The following is a 22,776-nucleotide window of genomic DNA, read 5'->3' as shown; positions in this document are numbered from 1 at the left end:
AACACAAATTAACCCCACCTAAGGGCGGATAAGGGCAGCATGACACAAACACCCACAGACTCCAATGGGAACTGACATGGATAAGAAGGGAAGCTCTTGGCATGAGATTCTGGGTTCAATCCCGCAAGCCGAGCCTCGGAGGAGTCTCAGAGGAACCCTGGCTCCTCGCTCCGTCAGCCTGGCCAGTAAGACGGACTCTCTCTCTTTCTAAAGCAGATGCTAACTGCTTCTCTACTGGATTCTCAACAAACACAGTGTATTGTCTTTCCCCCTGAAAAAGATCCCAGGGGTTTCTTATAAGCATAACAAGTCTGCAGGGCTTCCATGTCGTGGCGTAGGGGGTGGGGGAGTGTTGGCCCCCAGGGGCAGGGAAGGAAGAGGCGGCCCTAACAGCCCCGCTCACCGATCAGTCTCTTGATGATCTTGCGCAGGACAAAGTACTGCCGGGGGAAGCTACAGAAATTCTTCTCCAGCTCAATGGGGACCGAGGCCAGTTTCATGGTCCGCATCGTCTCGCACCTGAAGGGGGGGGCACACAGGTAGCATCGCAGCAGCTGGCTCTGCGCTCCCAGGACAGGAGTCCAAGGAGCCGGAGCCCCGGCCTACGCGACCCCCCGATACCCTCCCGGCGCTCTGAAAGGGCAGGGCTGTTGTCAGGGGGCATTTCAGACACGCGTTCTGCCTCACAAGTCCTGCCTGTACTCCAGACGCAGGGCGAGGAGGGGAGAAACTGAGGCACGGGGCAGGCAGACAATGGGCCGAGCCAGCAGCAGTATGCAGGAGTACTGACTCCCAGTCTCCCCTCTCCGCGCTAACCACTACACCCCACTCCCCCTCCCAGAGCCAGGGAGGAAACCCAGGAGTCCTGACTCCTAGATCCCGGCTCTAATCCACTAGACCCCACTTCCGCTTCCAGAACCCACGAGTCCTGACCCCCAGGCCCCCCAGCTCTAACCACTAGACCCTACTCTGACATTCTGGTCCAAGGCAAAGGCTAGCTCGGTTGTTGGTCTTTTCCTGTAGCTCTGACCCACCCACTAGGCCCCCGCCCCCCTGTGCTGTTCAGAGCCTTTCCCCTTTGGGACTGGTGGGGATGGGGGCTAGGGGTGGGCGGGCGGGCGGTGCTGTTTTCAGTTCCCAGGGGTGAGAGCTGGGGAAGGGCGGACTTACCTTTCCAGAGTGCTCTTTATGTCCTACAGGGAGAGAAAAGAAGCCAATCAAGAGCAGCTCCATGAATCGGTCAGGCAGTTGTCAAGCTGGTCCCGCCCCTCTCCGCCCTCCGGCTCCCCAGACTGAGGCCCTCTCAGGACCCATCTGCACGATGGCTACAGATGCCCCCAATCCGCGCCCCTCTCACCCAGTCCCAAAGGGCGGCCAGGGACGGCCTCCGACAGCCAGTAGGCACCCCAACGTTCTGGCTTGAGACGTCTCCAGAAACGGGTCCCCCAGACCTTGCCCCGGTGCGACCGCCCCCTGGATCGGCCTATCCGGAGCGCTCATGGCTCAGCGGCGCGAGGTCCAGGCTCTTCGCCCATCTGCCCGTGACGGCAGCTCAAAGGCCAGCTCAAAGGTTCCAGACAGGGGCCTCCTCTGGAACCGGCCACAGCTCCAGTCACAGCCCTGCTAAGGGGCCCTCCAAGGCGTCAGGAAGTAGCTTTTGAGAGGGACCCCAAACCCTCCCTCCTCCCAGTGCAGTCCTGCTGACCCACCCACGTGGGACCTCCTGAGGCGCCCCAGTTTTATGATTGAGTTATGTCTCAGGCCCTACCAAGTTCATGGCCCATTTTTGATCAATTTCACAGCCAGAGGGCTCTCAACATTGGCCAGTTTCACTTTTCTGGGTGCTGATGTGAAATGTCACGGGGCTGTCACCATGGGGTTCCCGACCCAGAGGCAGGAGGAATTGATCGCACCTCCCCCCCGAAGGATAAGTCCTTTGACTCCTCACCCGGGCTGGGGTGCTCCCTGAAGCAGAGGGAGATCGGACCTCCCTCCAGAAGCCTCCTCCAGCTGCTGGAATCTCTAGGGTTGCTGCCCAGGGGCGGGAGGCACTTGGAGGTCGGCCGGACCTCCCTCTGAGAGTTGCCATGCAAGGGAAGGACAAGTCCTGTGTCTACCCAGCCTGGCGGGGACTTGCAGGTAGAAGCCCTCTGCCTGGGGCACACCCAGCCACACAGGGGTGGTCAGATTTCACGGGGAAGGGTTTATTTCACGGCCGTGACACGTTTTTCACGGCTGTGAATTTGGCAGGGCCCTGGTGATGCCAGGAGGAGCCCGGGACCAGTCTGACTCATCTCCTTTTGCCCACGTGGAAGAAGCTACCCTGCAGGCCAGCAGAACGGTCTCCGTGGCAGGGCCGTCCGCACCTTGGCGAGGGCAGAGAAGGCTGAAGGAGGGGGCTGGTTCCTTAGCAGGGAGTGCCAAGACAGCTAAACGTCCTTGTTCTGGACGCCCCAGGCAGTCTCCTCCAAAGCCCGCCGGGTCTCTGAGGAGCAAGCTCAGAAAAGGCCTTGGAAGAAACTCTTGGGACAAGATGGAAACTCTGGGGGTGCCTCTTTGGACGCGGCATCCAGAGCCACACGCAGGCGTCTAACTGTGCCCCGCTCTGAGCCCAGGAGGGTCCTGGGGAGTGCCAGGGATTGGCCGGGAATTCTGCCTGCCTCTTCCAGCCATAGGAGCTGGAAGTGGCTTTGGAGGAAGCTCTCGAGGGATCCAGCCGGGGGGGGGATTCTCCCAGGTGTTTGTACGGGGGGGGGCGTCTCCACAGAGAGGGGCTGAGTGAAGTGGACAAGCGAGTGGGATCTGTCGATAGCTGGGCAGAGGTTAGAACATAAGAACGGCCACACTGGGTCAGACCAAAGGTCCACCTAGCCCAGTGGCCTGTCTGCCGACAGCGGCCAATGCCAGATGCCATAGAGGGAGGTAACACAACAGGGAATCCTCACGTGATCCCTCCCCTGTCACCCATTTCCAGACAGACAAAGGTTAGGGACACCATTCCTACCCATCCTGGCTAATAGACATTGATGGACCTCACCTCCACGAATCTATCTCGCTCTTTTTTGAACCCCGTTCAAGTCCTGGTCGGAACAACATCCTCTGGCAAGGAGTTCCACAAGTTGACAATGTGCTGCATAAAGAAAACCTTCTTTTGTTCATTTTAAACCAGCTACCTATTCCTTTCAGCTGTGTCTAGACTGGCTGCTTTTGCGGAAAAACTTACCAGCTGTCTACACTGGCCGCTTGAATTTCCGCAAAAGCACTGATGCTCTCATGTAAGATTGTCAGTGCTTTTGCGGAAATACTATGCTGCTCCCGTTCGGGCAAAAGTCTTTTTCCAAAAAACTTGCGCAAAAGGGCCAGTGTAGACAGCAGAGATTTGTTTTGCGCAAAAAAGCCCCGATCATGAAAATGGCGATTGGGGCTTTTTTGCGGAAAAGCGCGTCTAGATTGGCCACGGACGCTTTTTCACAAAAAGTGCTTTTACGGAAAAGCGTCCTGCCAATCTAGACACGCTTTTCCGAAAATGCTTTTAATGGAAAACTTTTCCGTTAAAAGCATTTCAGGAAAATCATGCCAGTGTAGACGCAGCCTTCATGTGGTGACCCTTCGTTCTTGTGTGATGGGAACAAGTAAATCACTTTTCCTTATTCACTTCCTCCACACCTGTCGTGATTTTACAGACCTCCATCCTATCCCCCCTCCCTTAGCGTCCTTTTTTCTAAGCTGAAGAGTCCCAGTCTTTTTCATCTCTCTTCAGGCGATTCTTTTTGCAGAGCGTATTCGCAGACTGCTCCATCGGCTCTCACAATGCAGCCACCTCTGCGGGGGGAGGAGCTGTCAATCCGCAAGGCAAAGCCAAGGGACAGGATGCCCAGGGGATGTTGAGGGGACTGTCAACTCCCCCATGACGGACGCTCCAGCCAGAAGTGCCCATTCAGAGCCTCCCTTGAGGAAGCTCTGGGGGCAGGATGGGAATCCGGGGGCTTGCCCACAGATTCAGCCAGGTCCCGGCTGGGCACCCACCGACGGGCCGGGGAAGGAGGGCTCCTCACCTGGAGCATCTCGATGCCCGACTGCAGGCACTTCTCCTCGATCTCGGTGATGAGCTGGTTGAGGGAGAGACGCTGGTCCGACAGCTGGGCCACGTTGTCCTTCAGCCGCTGCAGGATCTCCTTCTCCTCCTCCTCCAGCCGCTGGAGCAGCACCCGCTGCTCCTCCTCCAGGAACTGGTGCAGCTCCTCGAACTCGCTCATGATCAGCTGCCGACGGCTCTCCACCTTCCTCTGCAGCGGAGGAGCGGGCTGGAGTCAGGCATGGGGAAAGCCGGCATGGGCACGGGACTCCCACCCACCCCAGATCTGGCCAGAGAGAGGCAGGGGAGGGGGGGGAGGCTATCCCCCCAGATCTGGCCACAAAGAGGAGGGGCGGGGTGTCTTCCCCCAGATCTGGGCACAGAGAGGCCGGGGGAGGGGGGGTGTCTCCCTCCAGATCTGGCCACACAGAGAAAGAAGAGGGGGAGGTCTCCCCCTGGATCTGGCCACAGAGAGGCGGGGGGGTGGGGAGAAGGGAGGGGCTACGCCCGAGATCTAGCCAGAGGAAGGGAGCAGGGGATTTTAGAACTGGACAGAAGGGGGCTGGGTGCAGTAGGAAGCCCAGGTGAGATCTGTCTACAGCTGGGGAGAAGCGATTAGTCTCTTTGCAATGTGGATACAGCGGCTGCCAAAATGCAGCCACCTCTAGAGCGGCTGTGACCCCACAAGGAAAAGCTGCAGGGGGGAAGGTTCAATGGGGAGCCCTGAATCCCCCTGAGACCAGACTGCAGGGGGCTCAGGGAGTCAGAACAGAGCCACCCACGTTGGCATTTGACACTCAGGAGTCGGCAGCGGGAGATTTTCCACTCGTCTCACCCAGTCCGGGTCTCTGACACAGCGATTCCAGCAGCACAGCGCCCCCTAGCTTTGTGCTGGCGCACTGAGGGCCAGCACTGGCTGCGAGCAGACAGTGCCCCCTACTGGCGCCTCCTGCAGCTCTCCCAACCGAGCTGGGACGAGGGATGTTCGCTATCGGTTCATGGAATAGTCGAGAAACTTCATGAATTCTTATCGGTTACTAGACTATTCTATAGTCCCCAGGGGTGGGGCCGGCAGCCAGTGCACTCTGGCCCCACTCCCGAGCAGCCCCCTGCCACGCCGCACTGCTGCCTCTGTATCAGAGGCAGCTGCGCAGGGTGCCAGGCGGGAGCTGGTCTGTGAGGGAAGCCAGTTTAAAACAGATCCCCACGCCAACTGGCTGATAAAGAGGCGGCAGCGTGGGATGGCAGCAGTCGGTTTTCGGGGGGGTTCTTCGCTCCCGGACCCGATGTGAGCAGGAACTAAGCTGGGCTGCTTGCCTCCTAATGCTTTTAAATGCAGAGCCACTGCGGGAGTAGGTCTCAGACCCAGAGCAAGCCAGGACTGAACCAGCCTGCTAAAAAATTTACTGGGTGGAGGGCGGGGGGAAATGCGTGTCGTCTATAGCATTAGCCTATAAGCTTTAGCTTCTCGGTTCATCGACTACACTACTCCATCACTGCCTGGGACCCCGCCCAACCCAGCTCACGGATGGACCAGCCCATCCGGCGGCCCTCCCCCCCGCCGCTGCAGGGGACAGAGCAAACCTGCCACCTGCCTTCAGCTCTCCAGGTTTCTTCTCCTCCTGGGACTTGCAGTGAGCGATGTCCTGCAGCTTCCGCTCCAGCGGCTCCAGACACTGCTGCAGCTTCTCCTGGGAGAAGGAAGGACATTTAACCCGCGGGATCCGGCCGCCGGATTCAGGCTCGTGGCAACAGTAACCAGATGGACAGTTCTCTGGAGGTTAGATGGGTCACTGGGGAAGTGGGGAGGGGTATGATTACGGATCAGAGGCCAACCCAGTCCCTTGTAGACAGTCCAGTCTCAGCCCTCCCTCATCTCAGGGAGTCTTTTCTCCTCCCGGAGCTGGGGACAGAACCCAGGAGTCCTGGCTCCCCCCTAGCTCCTCTCCCCCCCAGCCCAGGGGCGGGGAACCTTTTTTAGGTCGGGGGGCACTGATCCTCAGAAAAATCAGTCGGGGGGGCCGCACGGAAGTGAGAAAATCAAACCCTCATTGACATGGCTGCCCACCGAGGAGGAGAAAGATGCTCCCCTCATTCTCCTCCTGTCCGGGGGGGCCCAACCTTGTAGATTTTGGGTGCTCCAATGCTGCGCGGGGGGGGGGAGGGGGAAGGGATGGATCTTGAGCCTCGGGGGGCTAGATCCAAGCAAGCTGAGGGCCGCATGTGGCCCCCAGACCTGAGGTTCTCCACCCCTGTGCTAGACCTACACTACTCCATTTGCTTCGCTAGGCTATCGGGGATCTCAGCAGTGCGGTGACCTGAAATGACTCCTTCCCAGTCAGCAGGGGGAGAACTCGTCTGCCCTTCCAGGCACACAGACGGGCACTGTGGGAAGGCAGTGGAGGACGCCCGGTTTTGGAGAGCCGGCATCCTCACCAGACAGCACCCGGGAGCTACGTAGGGAGACGGGGGGGTGGGGGGGTGGGAATCCAGGCTAGCTCCGAGGACAGACGCTACAGGGGACCCCCGGGAGACCTGGTCCGGCTGGTGGAGCGCCAGCCCCGGGGGAAAGGGCCGGGTGTCACCTGTTGGGCGGCCTCCCACCTTGTACTCCAGGGAGGCGTCGTCCAGGGGCACCACGGTGTGGGAGCGGTGGTCGTGGGAGATCTCGCACACCAGGCAGACGGCCTGCTGGTCCTCCTTGCAGAAGAGGTTGAGCGCCTCGTTGTGCTTCCCGCACAGGCTCTCGTCCCGCACCTTGCGCTTGGTGACCTGCAGCTGCTTGGCGATCTCCACCATGTTGCCCAGCTGCCGGTTGGGCTTGAGGGTGCGGTGGCGGAAGGTCTTGCGGCAGACGGGGCAGGGGAAGTCCCGGTTCAGCTCCTCCCACCAGCGGGTGATGCAGACCCGGCAGAAGTTGTGGCCGCAGTCGATGATGACCGGGTCCTTCAGGTACTCCAGGCAGACGGAGCAGCTGGCCTCTACCTGCAGGTTCTCCAGGGGGTTGGTGGTAGCCATGATATCTGCGAGGAAAGGGAGGGTTGCTTGGGACGGGAGAGACCTTTCCCCTCCAGGGGCAGCCAGCTCTGAGCCAGCCCATGCGAGGAGGGACTGACTGGCACGTAGAGGGGAAAGGTCCCGGGCCCCACCACCCCTAGGAGGAGGGACTGGCTCTGAGGGGTGGCGGGGTGCGGGGCCTTTCCCTCTAGGAAAAGCCAGCTGTGATCCGGCCCACACAAGGAGGAACTGACTGGCAATTCGAGGGGAAAGGTCTCGGGCTCCACTACCCCTAGGAGAAGCCTGCTGTGATGTGGCTCACGTGAGGAGGGACTGACTGGCCCACGGGGGTGGCGGGACATGGGACAACAGTCCTGAGGTGAGCCCACTCACCTTTTGCTCTCACGCCATAATCAGGCCCAGCCGCCGATCCCCCACCCGCTCTGAGGCCTTGACCCTCTTCCCCGGCCCGGGCAGCGGCGCGCTGGGGGCACGGAGCCAGGGAATATAGGTGACTGTGACGGGGCGGGACGCCTCTGCCCTGCCGAGGCGAACCCGCCCCGCACTGAGCCGGCTGTGGCACTTGCGCTACTTACACAGCCGGTCTGCACGGCCGCCACCGGGCAGCGCTCCGCCGAGGGCAGGGGCAGCCCCGGCATCCGGCGTAGTGACGTCGGAACGGAGACGTCAGGGGCGGGCCAAGGAGGAGAAGGGCACCGGACGATGACGTGGGGGAGGCGGGGAGTTTAAAAGGGGGAAGGAAAGCCCAGGAGAGGGGGTGAAGGAAAGAGAGAGATAGAGGCAGTGGGTTGGGAGTAGGAAGCAGCTCAGGGCAGGGGCTGGAGTTGGCCCGGCGAGCTGGAGGGTTTCGGGGGTTAGATTCCCCCGCCGGCTGAGTAGGTCTGGTAGGACCTGCTCTTAGGGCCCGGGGCTGGGGCCCCCCTACTCCCTCCCCGAGGGCGTGGCCGCTGCAAAAGCGAGCGTGCTATGCTTCCAAGCGGCGTTATCCGCCATCTAGGACCCTGACATGGGGGTGAATCTTTGCCGTCGTAGACTGGATTTTAGGGGGGGTTGTACCCCAATAACTGTATTTTGGGGGTCCGCCCCTCAACAGTGACCTATGGGAAGCAACTCTGCGGCACAGAGCCCAAAGTCCCATGGTGGTCAAGGGGGACGGAGCTCGCCTGCGTTATACACGTGGGCGGCTCTGAGGCCCCTCCCCAGAAGCGGCTGCAGTTGTCCCCACTCCTCCTTGAATAGCAGCTGAGGGCTGAAGGGGTTAAACCAGGGGTTCCCAAACTTCTTTGCACCGCAACCCCCTTCGGACAACAAAAGTTACTTTATGACCCCAGGAGGAGAGAGCCTGAGGCGAGGAGGCCAAACCCTGAACCCCACCACTGGGGGGGGAGGGACTGAGGCTCAAGGGTGTCAGCCCCAGGCAGGGGGCAGTGGGGTGTGTCACCTGCACCCTGCCACCCAGAGCTGAAGCTGCCCCTGGACAGAGGGGCTCGGTCTTTAGCCCTAGGCTCCAGCAAGTCGCAAGCCAGCCCCGGAGACCCCATTCAGAAGGCTTTGCGACCCACTCTGGGGTCCCGACCCACAGTTTGAGCAAGGCTCCCCCCACCTCCCGTAATTAGAAATTCAAGTCCTGTCTAGCCTGGAAGACTGGAGAACCGGTAAGATTTTATGACAGATCCTAAGCAAGTCAAACCTGAGCCACTAAGAAGAGATTTATACTAGGGGTGTAAAATCCTGTTAATTGGTTAACTGGGTTAATGTAATGTTGAACTGGTTAACCGGCAGGACGGGGAATAGCCAGGTGGAGCACCCCTGTCTGCGGTGGGCCTCGTGGGGTTGGAACAGCCCCCTACCCGTGGCGGGTGGGGAGCTGCTTAAGCCCTCACGGATTAACCTTTCCCACTCCTAGTTTATACCCAAACTGCTTTAGAAACATCTTGGGGGTTTTGTTGACACCTGCCTATGGTCATAAAAATGAAGCTCAAGGGGCCATTTACCTCAATAGCCCCTCTCCAGCCCGAGTGGGAGATGCTGCGGAGGAAGATGCAAGAGGTACCACCCATGATCAGATAACATGCTCCTAGAAAATCTGCTACGGCTCCCAGGGGTCAAAAGTTGGTTTATGCCCCAGGAGGATTTCTAGGACCAGGTCCACACTGGGGCAGAAAATCGACTTACGATACACAACTCCAGCTATGAGACTTACACAGCTGGAGTCCACGTACCTTAAACTGATTTTCTGGGGCGGACCTGCAGCGGGAGGTTGACATGAGAAACTCTCCTGTCGACTTGCCTTATTCCTTGTGACTCCAAGGAGTTACTAGGGTCAATGTAGGAACCCTCAATGTTTGATTTAGCGGGTCTTTCCTAGACCTGATAAATCAAACTCCGGAGAGTCGATCATCCGGTAAGTATAGATGAGGACTAGCACAGTCAAAACAAGTTTAAAAGAAATAAGCTCATGCGTATGTGCGCACGCAGCATCAGAATTGTGGGTTGGGTTAAACCTCACTGAAGCTAACGGACGAACCAGTCTCCTTCCATTCTGGATAAACGTAAGAAACAATGAGGCCCTTTTATGGATCCGGACAGCTGACTCAACAGAATCACAGAACTGGAGGTTCTCTCTCACATCTCTCTAGTCCCCTGCACTCATGACAGGACCAAGCACCATCTGGACCACTAATGGACAACCTGCGGGCCACATGCAGGCCATCGGGGTTCCCCTCTGTCCCACTCTCCCATGCGCCTCTCTTGCTCTGGAGGCCCGCACGTCCTGCTCTCCCCCGCCCTCCCAGCCCTTTCGGTGTGCGATGAATCCACTGATTTGTACTCTGCCCCTGCTCTTCTCCTCCCTCCAACAGCCTGAGCGCCACAAATCAACCTCACCCCAGCAGGCCACGAGTTGCCCACCACTGGTCATGCGGTCCATGGAGCGGAAGAAGGCTGCTCGCGTGGCCCACTTTCTTGTCTTGGTTGCCTGTCGCTGATCTAAACCAGTGTTTCTCAACCTTTTTTTTTTTTATAAGGTACCCCTTTAAAAAAATTATAAGTACCCCAAGTACCTCCAGTTTTCAGACACACAAAATTTTTTTCGACCACTGCAACACATTTGTTTAAACAACTTAATCGTAGCCGGGTGGGAGAGGAAATTTTTGAGTGTAAAAAGTACAAAAATAATAAAGCCAAATTTCAATTGTGATGACGTATCCCCCGGACTTCTCTCAAGTACCCCTAAGGATACTCGTACCACTGGTTGAGAAACACTGATCTAAACCATCCCTGACAGGCATCTGGAGATTTTTAAGAGCAGATTAGACAACGGTGGAGATTCCACAACCCCCCTAGGCAATTTATTCCAGTGCGTAACCATCCTGACAGGAAGTTTTTCCTACTGTCCAATCTGAGCCTCCCTTGCTGCAACTGAAGCCCATTACTTCTTGTCCTATCCTCAGAGGCCAAGGAGAACAATATATCTCCCTCTTCCTCGTAACAGCCTTTTAGGTAACACTCTTGAAAATTGCTTTCCTGCCCTCTTCTCAGACTTCTCTTTTCCAAATGAAACAAACCACATTTTTTTCCAATTGTGATCTAACATGGCAAAAAGCTCAGACCTAAGGAATCTCCCTTATCCTCCCTTCCAGTCCCCACAGAGTCTGATGAGAGATGGACCTGCTGGTAGCCAGCAAAAGAGAGCCACAAGGCTTTAAAAAAAAAAAAAAAAAAAAGATAGTGGAGACGCATGGACCGGAACATGTACAATGGCGGCAGAAACCAAAGCTTTAAAAAAATCATGGTGAGAGTAAGAAATATAAAATATTACAGCTCCGGACACAGTTGTTAAAGAGTTAAGACAACACGGCCCTGGAATTGGCGGGGCAAGAACCAGAAACAAACACACAAACAAAGGTCAGAGACACTACAAAAGCAACAGAGCGTGGGAAAGCATTGGGGATCAACAGACCACTGGAAACAGCTGTAGAAACAGTCCACAAGTCGGGCTGAGCAACGAGAGATTTCAGGTGCTTACCTGGTGTTTGAAGAATTGGGGCAGAGAGGGAACAAGGTGGCCCAAGTGAAAGGAAAAGACAGGCAATGAAAACTTTGGGAATGACAAGGTAAAGGCACAGGAGGAAAAAGTAGCAAACGATCTGTCACTGCATTGGTAAACTAGGTGAAGGAGAAAACAGTAGGGCAGAGAGAACACTTTAAGACAGTGGTCTCCAACCTTTTTACACCCAAGATCACTTTTTAAATGACAGACCAAGCCAAGATCTACTGCCCCGCCCCTTCCTTGAAGCCCTGCCCTCTCTATTCTCCTCCTCTCCCATCACTTGCTATCCCCAATCCTTATACTGCTGCTTTTTTTAAAAAGGTTTTTCCAACATTTGGAAGAGGTTTTTCAACATTTGGAAGTAGTGCTCAGCCAGGGTGCACCACGCTCCACGTGGGCTGGTGCAGAGAAGCTGCCTGGCCAGCTGGCTGTGGCCTTCAGCCCGGAGGAGGCTGAACCGCGGTCCAGCTGATCGGACGGCTTCCGCTCTGCGCCTGCCCACGTGGAGCTTGGTGCACGCTGGCTGAGCGCCATGGCCAGAGGAGAATTTCAGAGTGAAAAGTGGAGAGGGAATCGAGACACAAATGCATGGGGGACTGCCCGGATATGGTTAACTGAAGCCGAGAAAGACAATCCTGTATTCCATATGGCAAGCAGACCGAAGCAACGGCCGGGGGTGGGGGGAACCAACATGATTACCTTCTATGATGAGGTAATTGGCTCTGTGGACTCTGCTGAAGTTGGTGGATGTGATATACTTTGACTTCAGCAAAGCTTTTGATATGGGCTCCCACAGTATTCTTGCCAGCAAGTTAAGGAAGTATGGATTGGATAAATGGACTGTAACGTGGGTGGAAAGCTGGCTAGATTGTCGGGCCCGACAGGTAGTGATCAATGGCTCAGTGTCTGGCTGGCGGTCGGGTGCCCCAAGGATCGGTTTTAGGGCTGGTCCCAGCTTGATAAAGCCCTGGCTGGGTGGATTGAGTTGGGGTTGGTCCTGCTTTGGGCGGGGGGCTGGACTGCATGACCTCCTGAGGTCTCTTCCAGCCCTAGGATTCTATGAAATTTAGGTTTTGTAAGTGTGGGCAAAAACCCTCATTCTCCTTTCAGAGTCAAGATAAACATTGGGGGTAAGGGTCCCCCAAATACTTTGACCCCCCCCTAAGCCTTATTACTCACTCACAGGTAGTAATATAATCTCCCTCTCTCAAATATTTGTACATACCAGTTAAGTTTTTCCTTTATATCCTCTTTGTTCGCTAAGCTTGCTGCTGCTGTCTGTACTTTAAAATGACCTCACAGAGTTAATCAATATCTCTTGGTTTCTGGTCTCCCTCCTGTCCCAAAATAGTGATAGAAATGTAGCCATGTTAGTCTGGTGCAGCTGAAACAAAATACAGGACTATGTAGCACTTTAAAGACTAACAAGATGGTTTATTATTATTTTCTTCTTCCACTATTTGATCTGAGGAAGTGGGTCTGGCCCACGAAAGCTCATCATCTAATAAACCATCTTGTTAGTCTTTAAAGTGCTACATAGTCCTGTCTTTTGTTTCACCTCCTGTCCTAGGTTATCCTTCCCCTCCTCTGCTTTCCACTTCGGCCCCCTTATTGTTTTAAAAGTTCTAGTGATTACAGACACCTCTATCCCCGACTAAGAGGAAGCCACTGAAAATGAAACAAAAAGAGAAACGCAAGTAAAAACTTTAAATACGCCCACCAAAATCATTATTCAGGAATGCAATAGCTGGAAATAAACTAACTTTCTTAAAGATATGGTTGCCAAGAAACAGAAATGCGGACTGTGCATGTAATCGTGATGTGAAACATCGTGTTTCCATGTGGCAGAGTTTTAAAAACAGAACGTAAAGTAATGAGAAATGCCCAAGAGCCTAAATTCATACAACAAGTTAATACAAACAATTTGGGTTATTGAAAACAAGAGGAACGTACAAGAAAAAATTTAAAGTTGTTTAAGGATGCCTCTCAGAGAACTAAAACACTAGAAGATATCAGCGCTCTGGGAAGGAACCCCCAGGCATCAAGAAAGAAAAATGAAGTGCTTGATTAAGAACAGACTTTTCAAGCACAGCTTAGTCTACTATATTTGGGCAATTAAATAGGCAATCAGCCAGCAATCACTAGCTAGGCCTTTTACACTGAATCTTACTGAGGTCAAGTGAGTTCATGTGCCTATGGTTTTACTGAGTCAAAGCAACTGTATTATTGCTGTATCACTCTTTGATAGATATATCATCATGCTGATATATCAACTATCTCATAGAGCTGGAAGGGACCTTGAAAGGTCATGGAGTCCAGCCCCCTGCAGGACCAAGTACCATCCCTGACAGATTTGCCCCAGATACCTAAGTGCCCCAGATCCCCCCTCAAGAATTGAACTCACAACCCTGGGTTTAACAGACCAATGCTCAAGCCACTGAGCTATCCCTCCCTCATCTGATCAGGAATGTGCACAACGCTTTCACAGTCCAGACTCCAAAATCTAGATAGAGTTAGGGGTTGCACTTGAGATTATCTGAAACTGGAGACCTATTTGGCAGAAGGGCAATATATCTATACAGGGATATATCGCTATACGAAGCCAACAAATCAATAAGTATTTTCACCCCCCGACAGAGGAAATTGTCTCTGCCTCTGTAATTCAGAATATTAAGGGCCTACCTACTGAAAAAAATATACAGCATTTACAACAGGCATGACATGGCTGAACGGATAAGCCAGCAAGTAAAAAGTAACTAACGGCATCACACAAACACGGAGGCAAGAAAGAAAAAACAAAACAAATACAGATATTATTTCTACTGCTTATGAGGGTTTCAGAGTAACCACCATAACCAACTCATTAGAGAACATAACCCCCCCCCCCCAGGATATTACTTAACTTTCTTACTAACACCACCTACCTAACCCTGGCCCCACTTTATAACAAAAACAGCAATACATCACGGCTGTGTTTACACTGGCCCCTTATTCCGGAAAATCAGCCACTTTTCCGGAAAAACTTGCCAGCCGTCTACACTGGCCCCTTCAATTTCTGGAAAAGCACTGACGATCTAATGTAAAATCGTCAGTGTTTTTCCGGAAAAACTATGCTGCTCCCGTTCGGGCAAAAGTCCTTTTCTGGAAAACTGTTCCGGAAAAGGGCCAGTGTAGACAGCCCAGATTTCTTTTCCGCAAAAAAGCCCCGATTGCGAAAATGGCGATGGGGGCTTTTTTGCGGAAAAGCGTCCGTGCCAATGTAGACGCGCTTTTGTAGGGATAACATATTAATGTATTGAAAATGATTCCCCCAAATGGAAGTGACTCCCCATAATTTGTTCCCCACAACTTAAAGTGTTTAGATTTATTATTAATTCTTCTTCTTCTTCTTCTTCTTCTTCTTATTATTTGTTAAGATTGTTAAATGTTTAGATTTATTATTATTATTGCCCCTTTAGAATATAATGTATTAGGTCATGTCACTTAGAACTGTTAAGAATATAATCCTATGTAGCCAGAAACAGCCCCCCCCCCCCCCCCCCCCCCCCCCCCCCCGTGCCCCAGGAAATGCTCAAGCTTGTGCAAGGGGCTGCTTGAAATTGACATTGCAGAGATACATTGTAACAATGCACTGTCAAGCCACTAACTCTGCTATGGGAGCCAAGCCCTGTAATTGACCAAGGGCATTGTTACTTAATTGACGCCTGTTCTCTTTAAAACATTGTAACTTTATTCAGCACTCAGAGAATGTTTTAAGCAATACCATCCAGAAACTTTTTGTAACTACAACTCTGATATATGTAAAGTTATTATACAAAAATATTGTATGGGAAACATTAATTAAGGAATGTATGTAACAGAGAGAGTGCTTGGATGATGAATGAATGGTTCTGAGAGGTGCCAGCCTGAGAATACAGCAACAAAGGGCTGAAGAAGGCATCAGGTGCCAGTGCAACCAAAAGGTGTCAAGTGGAGAAAACCAAGTACTGGAGGTCCACCCGATGAGATCACTGACCAGCACCTGGCAGCCACCCTGGAGACATCAGCATGATGCAGCAATTTCCATAGACTGGCATAGGAAGAAATTCCTATAAGAACTGGACTAAAAAACTATGGAATCGGAGTCCAAGGTTCTGCTGCCAGCCTACCAGGAGCTTCAGATGCGCATCTGATCAGGACTTCGCTCCCCACTACCATCACTTGTATACAGAGTACCTGGCCAGTATTGTGGCACAAGCAACTTCCAGGCTGGGAACTATAACAAATACACAGAACCTGAATGAATGGATGAACGAATGTTTATATGTATAAGGGTTAAGTAGTTAAACAACGTTGTTTGCTTCTATCTTTTCTTTATTCTTTATTATTATCTTTACGATAAATGTGGCTTTTTGCCTTATCCCCCTCATAAGATCCTGCTTGCTTTTAGTGAACAACACTTTTTCTGAAAATGCTTATAACGGAAAAGTTTAGACGTAGCCCACGTTATGTACACAAGTCCCCCATGAGTACCAGTCATCATTTGGGGTCAACAACACTGCATCCCAAGTGAGGTTCATATGATTTAATACAGGGGTGGGCAAAAGGGCCTCCACGGGCTGGATCCGGCCTGCAGAGGCCCTGCCGCTCCCCTGCCCCCAGGCCAATTAGGGATGGGGGGAAGCACTCAGTTCCTCCTCCTGCCCCCGCCTTACAGGGAGCACGCAGTGTTTAGAAGCGCCACAGCCTCCTGGCAGGGTGGTAGGAGACTTCGCATGTTCCCCCACCCTCTCACCAGTCATGGTCTGTGGATGGGAAGCAGGGAAGTATCCTGGCCCCCCCCTTCCGGTGCAGCCCCGGGACCACTTCAAAAATTTCTCAAGTGGCCCCTGGCAAAAATGTATTGCCCACCACTGGTTTAATACAATCTTGATCCGTTATTACATCCCTGACACAGTAATACTTGAGAAATTAGTTGCTGTCCATTAAGTAGGTTATCTGGAAGACGGCATTTACAATAAACACCCAGGTGGATCCGTATCAACTACTGTGCCATGTAGCCAGGCCAACCTAAAGAGCATCACACCATGGCTTGTTACGCCAAGAATGCTGTTGACATCATAGCTCTAGGGTGAGATCACAATAATTCAGGTCAAACAAATAGCACTGAAAAACAAGCGGGCTCCTGTTTCCTGCCCAGCACAACTTATTTCTGGTTGTCACCATGTGGCAAGTATGATCCCAGGGATGGCCAGTGTCGTACAGCAACTGATTATAAAAAAAAAATAATCTACCAAAGACCTCATTTGTGATGGCACTACAGGTTGAATCTCTCTAGTCCAGCACCCTTGGGACCTGACCGGTGCCAAACCAGAGAATTTGCCAGGCCATGGGAGGTCAATATTTTCTAGCGGCCTCCCAACCCTTTCACTGGTTACTGAGATGTTAGAAGACATTAGGAGTAAATCAGAGCTAAAGAACAGCACAGAACACCGAGAGCCAGGACTGGTGGTTGTAAACCAACTTTATGGGACTGCGGGAAACTTGGCCACACCCATGAGAAGTGGACACCCGGCTAACTCAAATCAAGCCGGACCATGGAGGTTGCTGGACCAGAGTGTGCCAGATTAAAGAGGTTCAACCTATAGATCAGATTTCCATTTTATTCGCCATATGACACAGCTCGATGGGACGCAGTGTAATAATGCCGACAGTGTTTCAGAACAACTTAAACTATCCCCGTTCATCGAAGTATGGGACTTACCATTCCCAGGCCCACCCTTTGGGACTAAAACCATTGAAAATGAAAATCTATCAGTTGTATGAGGGGATTAATTGAGACCAAGAGACAGACGGGGCATGAACATATGGACGGTAATATAAGGTGGCGTGGCCATAACAGTGTTTAGCCACCAGGGTTATTTGCAGTTCATGCATTATGCTTTTCCGGGATGATGGGTAAATCTCCTAAGAAAAAGCCCCAAAGTGGAGGAATGGAGTGGGAAGAAAGAACCTGAAGCACGGGCCTGATGAAAGACCTGAGGCATGTATCAAAGTCAGCCAAAGCTATGCTCTGAGTACAGACAGACCCGATCAAAACACAAATGCGTGCTGGCAAGTTCACAGTCCGTACAGAATATTGGCACAAGTGTCGCAGGCATGGCTAAAACGCACTGGACGTGTAAACACCTTCCAGCAGGCCAGCACGGGGATGCTCCAGCCTAGCACAAGATGGTTTGACCAAAGCGATGTCGGGAACATCAGGAATAAAGCACAAAGTCCGATCGTAATACAAGCACAGACATACAGCAACATTTCTGCAGAACGTAAGAACGGCCATAGTGGGTCAGATCAAAGGTCCATCTATCCCAGTGTCCTGTCTGCCTACAATGGCCAATGCCAGGTGCCCCAGAGGGAGTGAATTGAACAGGTAATAATCAAGCGATCTCTCTCCTGCCATCCATCTCCACCCTCTGACAAACAGAAGCCAGGGACACCATTCAGGGATGGTACTTGGGCCAGCTGTGAGAGAGGGGACTGGACTTGACCTCTCAAGGTCCCTTCCAGTTCTATGAGATAGTATATCTCCAAATATTATTATCAGGGCTCGCCAAGAGGCAGCGAGCCCCGCTTGCCAACTGCACGGTTCGGCACGCTGCACATGAGCAGACCACACTGCGCGGCTGTGCCATCTTGTAATCTACTCGCCACGGGCAAGTAGATTATACTAATTGTTGAGCTCTGATTATTATTATATTATATTATTCCTTACCCATCCTGGCTAATAGCCATTAATGGGCTTAACCTCCATGAATGTATCTAGTTGTCTTTTAAACCCTGTTATAGTCCTAGCCTTCACAACCTCCTCCGGCAAACAGTTCCACAGGTTGACTGTGCGCTGTGTGAAGTAGTAGTCTGGGGCACTACCACCGTGCTCTGTTGGCAATAAACCTGGCTGGGCGTCTTTGCCACTAAACTAAGTTTTTGGTCTTCTTAGGCAGTTCCATTGAGGTCTGCTGTGCTGTGTGCCTGCCCAGAGTGAAAACACAGATACACCCAACAACTGACAACAAGAGCTGGATCTCAATTGCCAGTCAAAGGCACTGAAGAGAAACCAACCTCTCTGGCAACCCTACGTTGACTAGCACAGCATGGAAATTCTGGAAGTGCTATTCCACAAGGCCTATAGAGTAGACCAAGACATTGCTTCTTGGATTATACAGGTTGACCTCCCCGGTCCGGCACCCTCAGGACCTGATTGGTCCCCGTTGAGAGATTTTACTAGATCAAGGAAAGGCAGAAGGACCAGAAATGACCCCCTCTTCCCCACTGCTCCCACGGCCCCATGCCGGGCAACTTTGCTGTCAGCAACCCATTGTCCTGCTGGCTTGTAGGGCTCCTAGCCACTAACCTTCTCATCCCGGAACATCTGTGGTCTAGAGAGCCCCAGTTTAGAGAGGTTCAACTTGTGTTAACATGAGTGTCATATGTAAGACGTGGTAGGTGACTGTCCCGCTCTCCTGAGGTGGAGGACTGGGAATAATTCTGGGCATCACATTTTGGGAAGGACATGCACTAGTTGAAAGAGGGTTCAGAAGAGGACAATTAAAAGGATGAAGGGTTCTGACAACCTGACCTGAGAGGAAAGGTTAAAAAAATACTCCGTCTGTTCAGCCTTGAGGAGAGAAAATAGAAGGGAGCTGTGCGGATAGTTTTCAAAGATGTTGAGGGTTGCTATAAAGATAAACGTGATCAGCTGCTCTCTCTGTCCTCTGAAGAAAGGACAAGAGTTAACTGGGTTCTGCTTCAAGGGAGATTTGGATTAGATATTAGGAAAACCTAAGGAGGAGGGCAATTCAGTTCTGGAATGGCTTCTAGCAAAGATTGTGGAGTCTCAGTGGTTGGAGGCTTTCATGACCTGCCAGGACAAACCCTGTGCAGGGATGGTCTTGGTTTACTCGGTCCTGCCTCAGCACAGGGGGCCAGACTGGATGACTTTTTGAGGTCCCTTTGTCTAAATCCTGGTAGGCTTATTATTTCCCTGTCAGGTGGCCTATTAAAAATAAAGGCCTTAAGCACTGTACAGAGAAAAACCACACAAGAGGCCCCTGCCTGAGGCTGCTCACAATTTCCTGCTTACATTAATGCCACTGAGGGCATTTATTTATTCATCTTGTAACACCAAGAGATCAGCCCCCCACTCCCTCCAAATAGATTGTAAGAGTCAGTTCTTGACTGGAAGAGCTTACAGTTTAACTAGACAGGACAGGAGGCGAAACGGAGGTACAGCCAGGGAACGTGACTTGTCCAAAGTCAACAGCAAAGCTAGGAGCAGGCTACCTGAGTTCGGATTCTCAGTCCAGTGCTCTACCCATTGGACTATGCTTCCTCTCTTGAGGTAATTCGTTATATAAAGATTCTGAAGCTACCAGGGAAGGACAAAATGAACCAGGTTTCTGTCCATTGTTAAAACGAGGGTTGTAAATAACAATTTAAACAACTAAAATTATAACGGTTAATGGTTAACCACTGTCAGGAAGCTGGAAATGGGTTCCCATGCATGCGCCCAGGCCAAGTGAGAGTGGCGGGGACCCTGCCTGACCACCCCACCACTGAGGTAGAGTCCTGCCGGTCTACCTGGTCTGCCCCAGAGCGGGCACCATCTGCCAGCCCAGGACAGCCACAGAGTCCCACCTGCCTATCCTGTCAGATTACCTGGGTCGAATTGGAGCCGCTGGGGCCCTGTTTATCACGCCCATGCAGCTAGAGTCCTACTGGCCTGATGCAGGCGTGGCCCTGCCTACCACCCCCACATGGTCGGTCGGCCTCAGCCAGGGCTGCTACAGCCTGGCACGGTTGGCTGTCCAATTGCTACCTGGTAAGCATTCTGGTAAGAAATGCTTACCGGGTAACTGGTTAACCTTTTATATCACTACTTAAAACAGCTTCTTTATGATGAAGGCAGCCCCAAAAGAGAGTTAAGCAGGGCAAAAGACAGTAACTTTATTTAGAAATCCTGATCTTTTTTACCCCAATTTCCCCCCCGAATGTCTATTAAGGCTGATTTACACTGAGTGACCAACCTGTAACACAGAACTTCTCTCCTACCTGTTAATTGGGCATTTGAATTAAATGGGTGTTACCAAAACAGATTTTTAAGAATTTGATTTCCATTCAAGTGATTGAAGGGCAGCTATAAGCAGAATCTGGGAGAGGCACGCAAGCTAAGTGAAATCAGAAGAAACAAGGCCACCTAGACCAGTCATTCTCATTCATGAATACACTACCCTTAGGACTATGCAAAGATCTTCCAGGAAGTACAAGTCATCTAGACATTTGTCTGATTTTTACTACCGGCTCCATAAAAAGCACTAGTGAAGTCAGCACAACCTAAGCTGTCACACGACTTGTTCACACAGCTCTATAGGCTATCACTGAAACAGAAAGCTAGTATTTAGGTGCCCTTTGGTTGACATTACAATTGTAGGACAGGGATGAGACTCATCAGCACGGGTCTCCGTTGCAGCTTATTCGACAGCAAACACAAAGCCGGCCGCCGTGTTGCGGTCCAAGGGGCTGTGACGTGTCTGTCTTTTTATGTCCGAGTCCCTGCATCAGGCATGTGTCAGTGAGGTGACGCCTGGGGGTACGCCGGGCACATGTGACGCCCGAGAGGCGCAACACCCTCCGCACAGGCGGAGCGCCGCGGGCCCTAGGGGGGTGTTACAGCTCGAGCCTGCTATGGGGGGGGAGGGAGATGCGGGGGGGGGGGGGTGAATCCTCACAGCCGGGCTGTGTGAAAGGGGGGGCAAGGGGGGGGGGGGACTTTGCTTTGGCAGCAACAAATCCGTGATGCCCACTGGGGGGGGGGGCAGGAGAGTCTCTGCTGGGGGGGGGCAGGAGAGTCTCTGCTGGGGGGGGGTCTCCTGGGACACGGGGAGGGGGCCGGTGGGGGGAGGGGCGGGGGGTCTCTCCCTTGACAGGGGGTGTCTCTCTCCCCGGCGTGGGGGGAGGGGCGGGGATAATTACGGTGGGTCACACAGAAATTCCCCGCCCCGGACTCACCTCCGCCCGCCTCCTCCCGGCGGGGAGAAAGGAGCCCAGGGCTGCCCCGGTCCGGGCCCAGGGCGGAAGTGACGACACTAGACACTCGGGGCCGCCCCCCGGAAACGAGCCGGAAACGGGGGAGGAGAAGCACCGGGCTTCCGGCCGTTGGCATGTCGCAGGGTGCTGACCTCACCGGAAGTGACGTTGGGCACCCGCCTCCGGAAGTTGACGTTGAGAAGCAGGAGACGGGTCTGCCCCGACCGGAAATGAGGACTCCCCCTCCCCCCCAACCGCCGTTTGTGGAATGTACCAAGCGCGTCCCAGTGTGGAGCGCAGCAAATTCACCTCCAACGCCCCGTCTGTGGATTGTACCAAATCGCCCGATTGCATTGGGCTGTACCAAGCTCTAGTTTGTGAAAGACACGCGACTCCGACCCCCTTCGTGGCAATCTACATATGCCAAATTCATACCCCCCCCCCCTTTGTGGAATGTACCAAATTCACACCTCCCCCCCTTTGTGGAATGTACCAAATTCACACCTCCCCCCCTTTGTGGCATGTACCAAATTCACACCTCCCCCCCTTTGTGGCATGTACCAAATTCACACCTCCCCCCCTTTGTGGAATGTACCAAATTCATACCTCCCCCCCTTTGTGGCATGTACCAAATTCACACCTCCCCCCCTTTGTGGAATGTACCAAATTCACACCTCCCCCCTTTGTTGCATGTACCAAATTCACACCTCCCCCCCTTTGTGGCATGTACCAAATTCACACCTCCCCCCCTTTGTGGAATGTACCAAATTCACACCTCCCCCCCTTTGTGGCATGTACCAAATTCATACCCCCCCCCTTTGTGGCATGTACCAAATTCATACCCCCCCCTCCCCTTTGTGGCATGTACCAAATTCACCAACCTCTTTTCTGGACCGTGCCAATTTCATCCCCCCCTTTTGTGGACTGTACCAAATTCACCAACCCCCTTTGTGGACCGTGCCAATTTCATACCCCCCCTTTTGTGGAGTGTACCAAATTCACCAATCCCCTTTGTGGACCGTGCCAATTTCATACCCCCCCCCCTTTTGTGGACTGTACCAAATTCATACCTCCTCCCCCTTTGTGGCATGTATCAAATTCACCAATCCCCTTTGTGAACCATGCCAGTTTCATACCCCCCCTTTGTGGAATGTACCAAATTCATAACCCCTCTTGTGGAATGTACCAATATCATGCCCCGCCCCCTTGGAAGGTGTCATGTGGTTGGATTTTAAAAGGCACGTGCAGTTCATTGCTGCGCCCACTGGCGTGTTTGCCCCTCGCTCTGTGCCGGGTGGGCCGCGTGGGGTGTCTAATGAAAGCTGGTGCTCAGCTGACTTTGTCTGTGCTGCTCGCGTGCCATCTCGGTGCGCGAGGTTATGCATATGGGCTCGGTGCTTGTATTCAGGGTGGCCATATTTCCCTATGCGCAATACGGGACACCACGGCGGGGGCCTTGCTGGCTCTTGAGGCTTTAGGCCTGCTGGCGGGGGGGGGGGGGGGAGCTGCTAGTCCTCCAGGCTTCAGCCCTGCAGAGGGCAGGGGGGCAGCCGCTGGCACTTGACGCAAT

The 22,776-nt window shown here is 53.0% G+C and overlaps 1 protein-coding gene across 1 annotated transcript in view; it reads right to left on the bottom strand.

Annotated features, from left to right (window-relative positions):
• The window catches only part of TRIM39 (tripartite motif containing 39), a 32,489-nt gene extending 11,126 nt beyond the window's left edge, over positions 1 to 21,363 (bottom strand). Inside the window, exons 1-6 of the mRNA XM_075914010.1 lie at positions 21,189 to 21,363; positions 6,680 to 7,098; positions 5,671 to 5,766; positions 4,056 to 4,286; positions 1,171 to 1,193; positions 404 to 519 (exon numbers count right to left, since the gene is read on the bottom strand). Coding sequence (XP_075770125.1) covers positions 404 to 519; positions 1,171 to 1,193; positions 4,056 to 4,286; positions 5,671 to 5,766; positions 6,680 to 7,098; positions 21,189 to 21,342 — 1,039 coding nt within the window. The 5' untranslated portion in view covers positions 21,343 to 21,363. The remainder of the gene's footprint in view (positions 1 to 403; positions 520 to 1,170; positions 1,194 to 4,055; positions 4,287 to 5,670; positions 5,767 to 6,679; positions 7,099 to 21,188) is intronic.
• Positions 21,364 to 22,776: the final 1,413 nt, after the last annotated feature.

Source organism: Pelodiscus sinensis, chromosome 32, assembly GCF_049634645.1.
Source record: "Pelodiscus sinensis isolate JC-2024 chromosome 32, ASM4963464v1, whole genome shotgun sequence".
NCBI lineage: Eukaryota > Metazoa > Chordata > Testudines > Trionychidae > Pelodiscus > Pelodiscus sinensis.
Note: the sequence above shows the minus strand (reverse complement) of the source record. Positions and strands in the feature narration are given on the sequence as shown.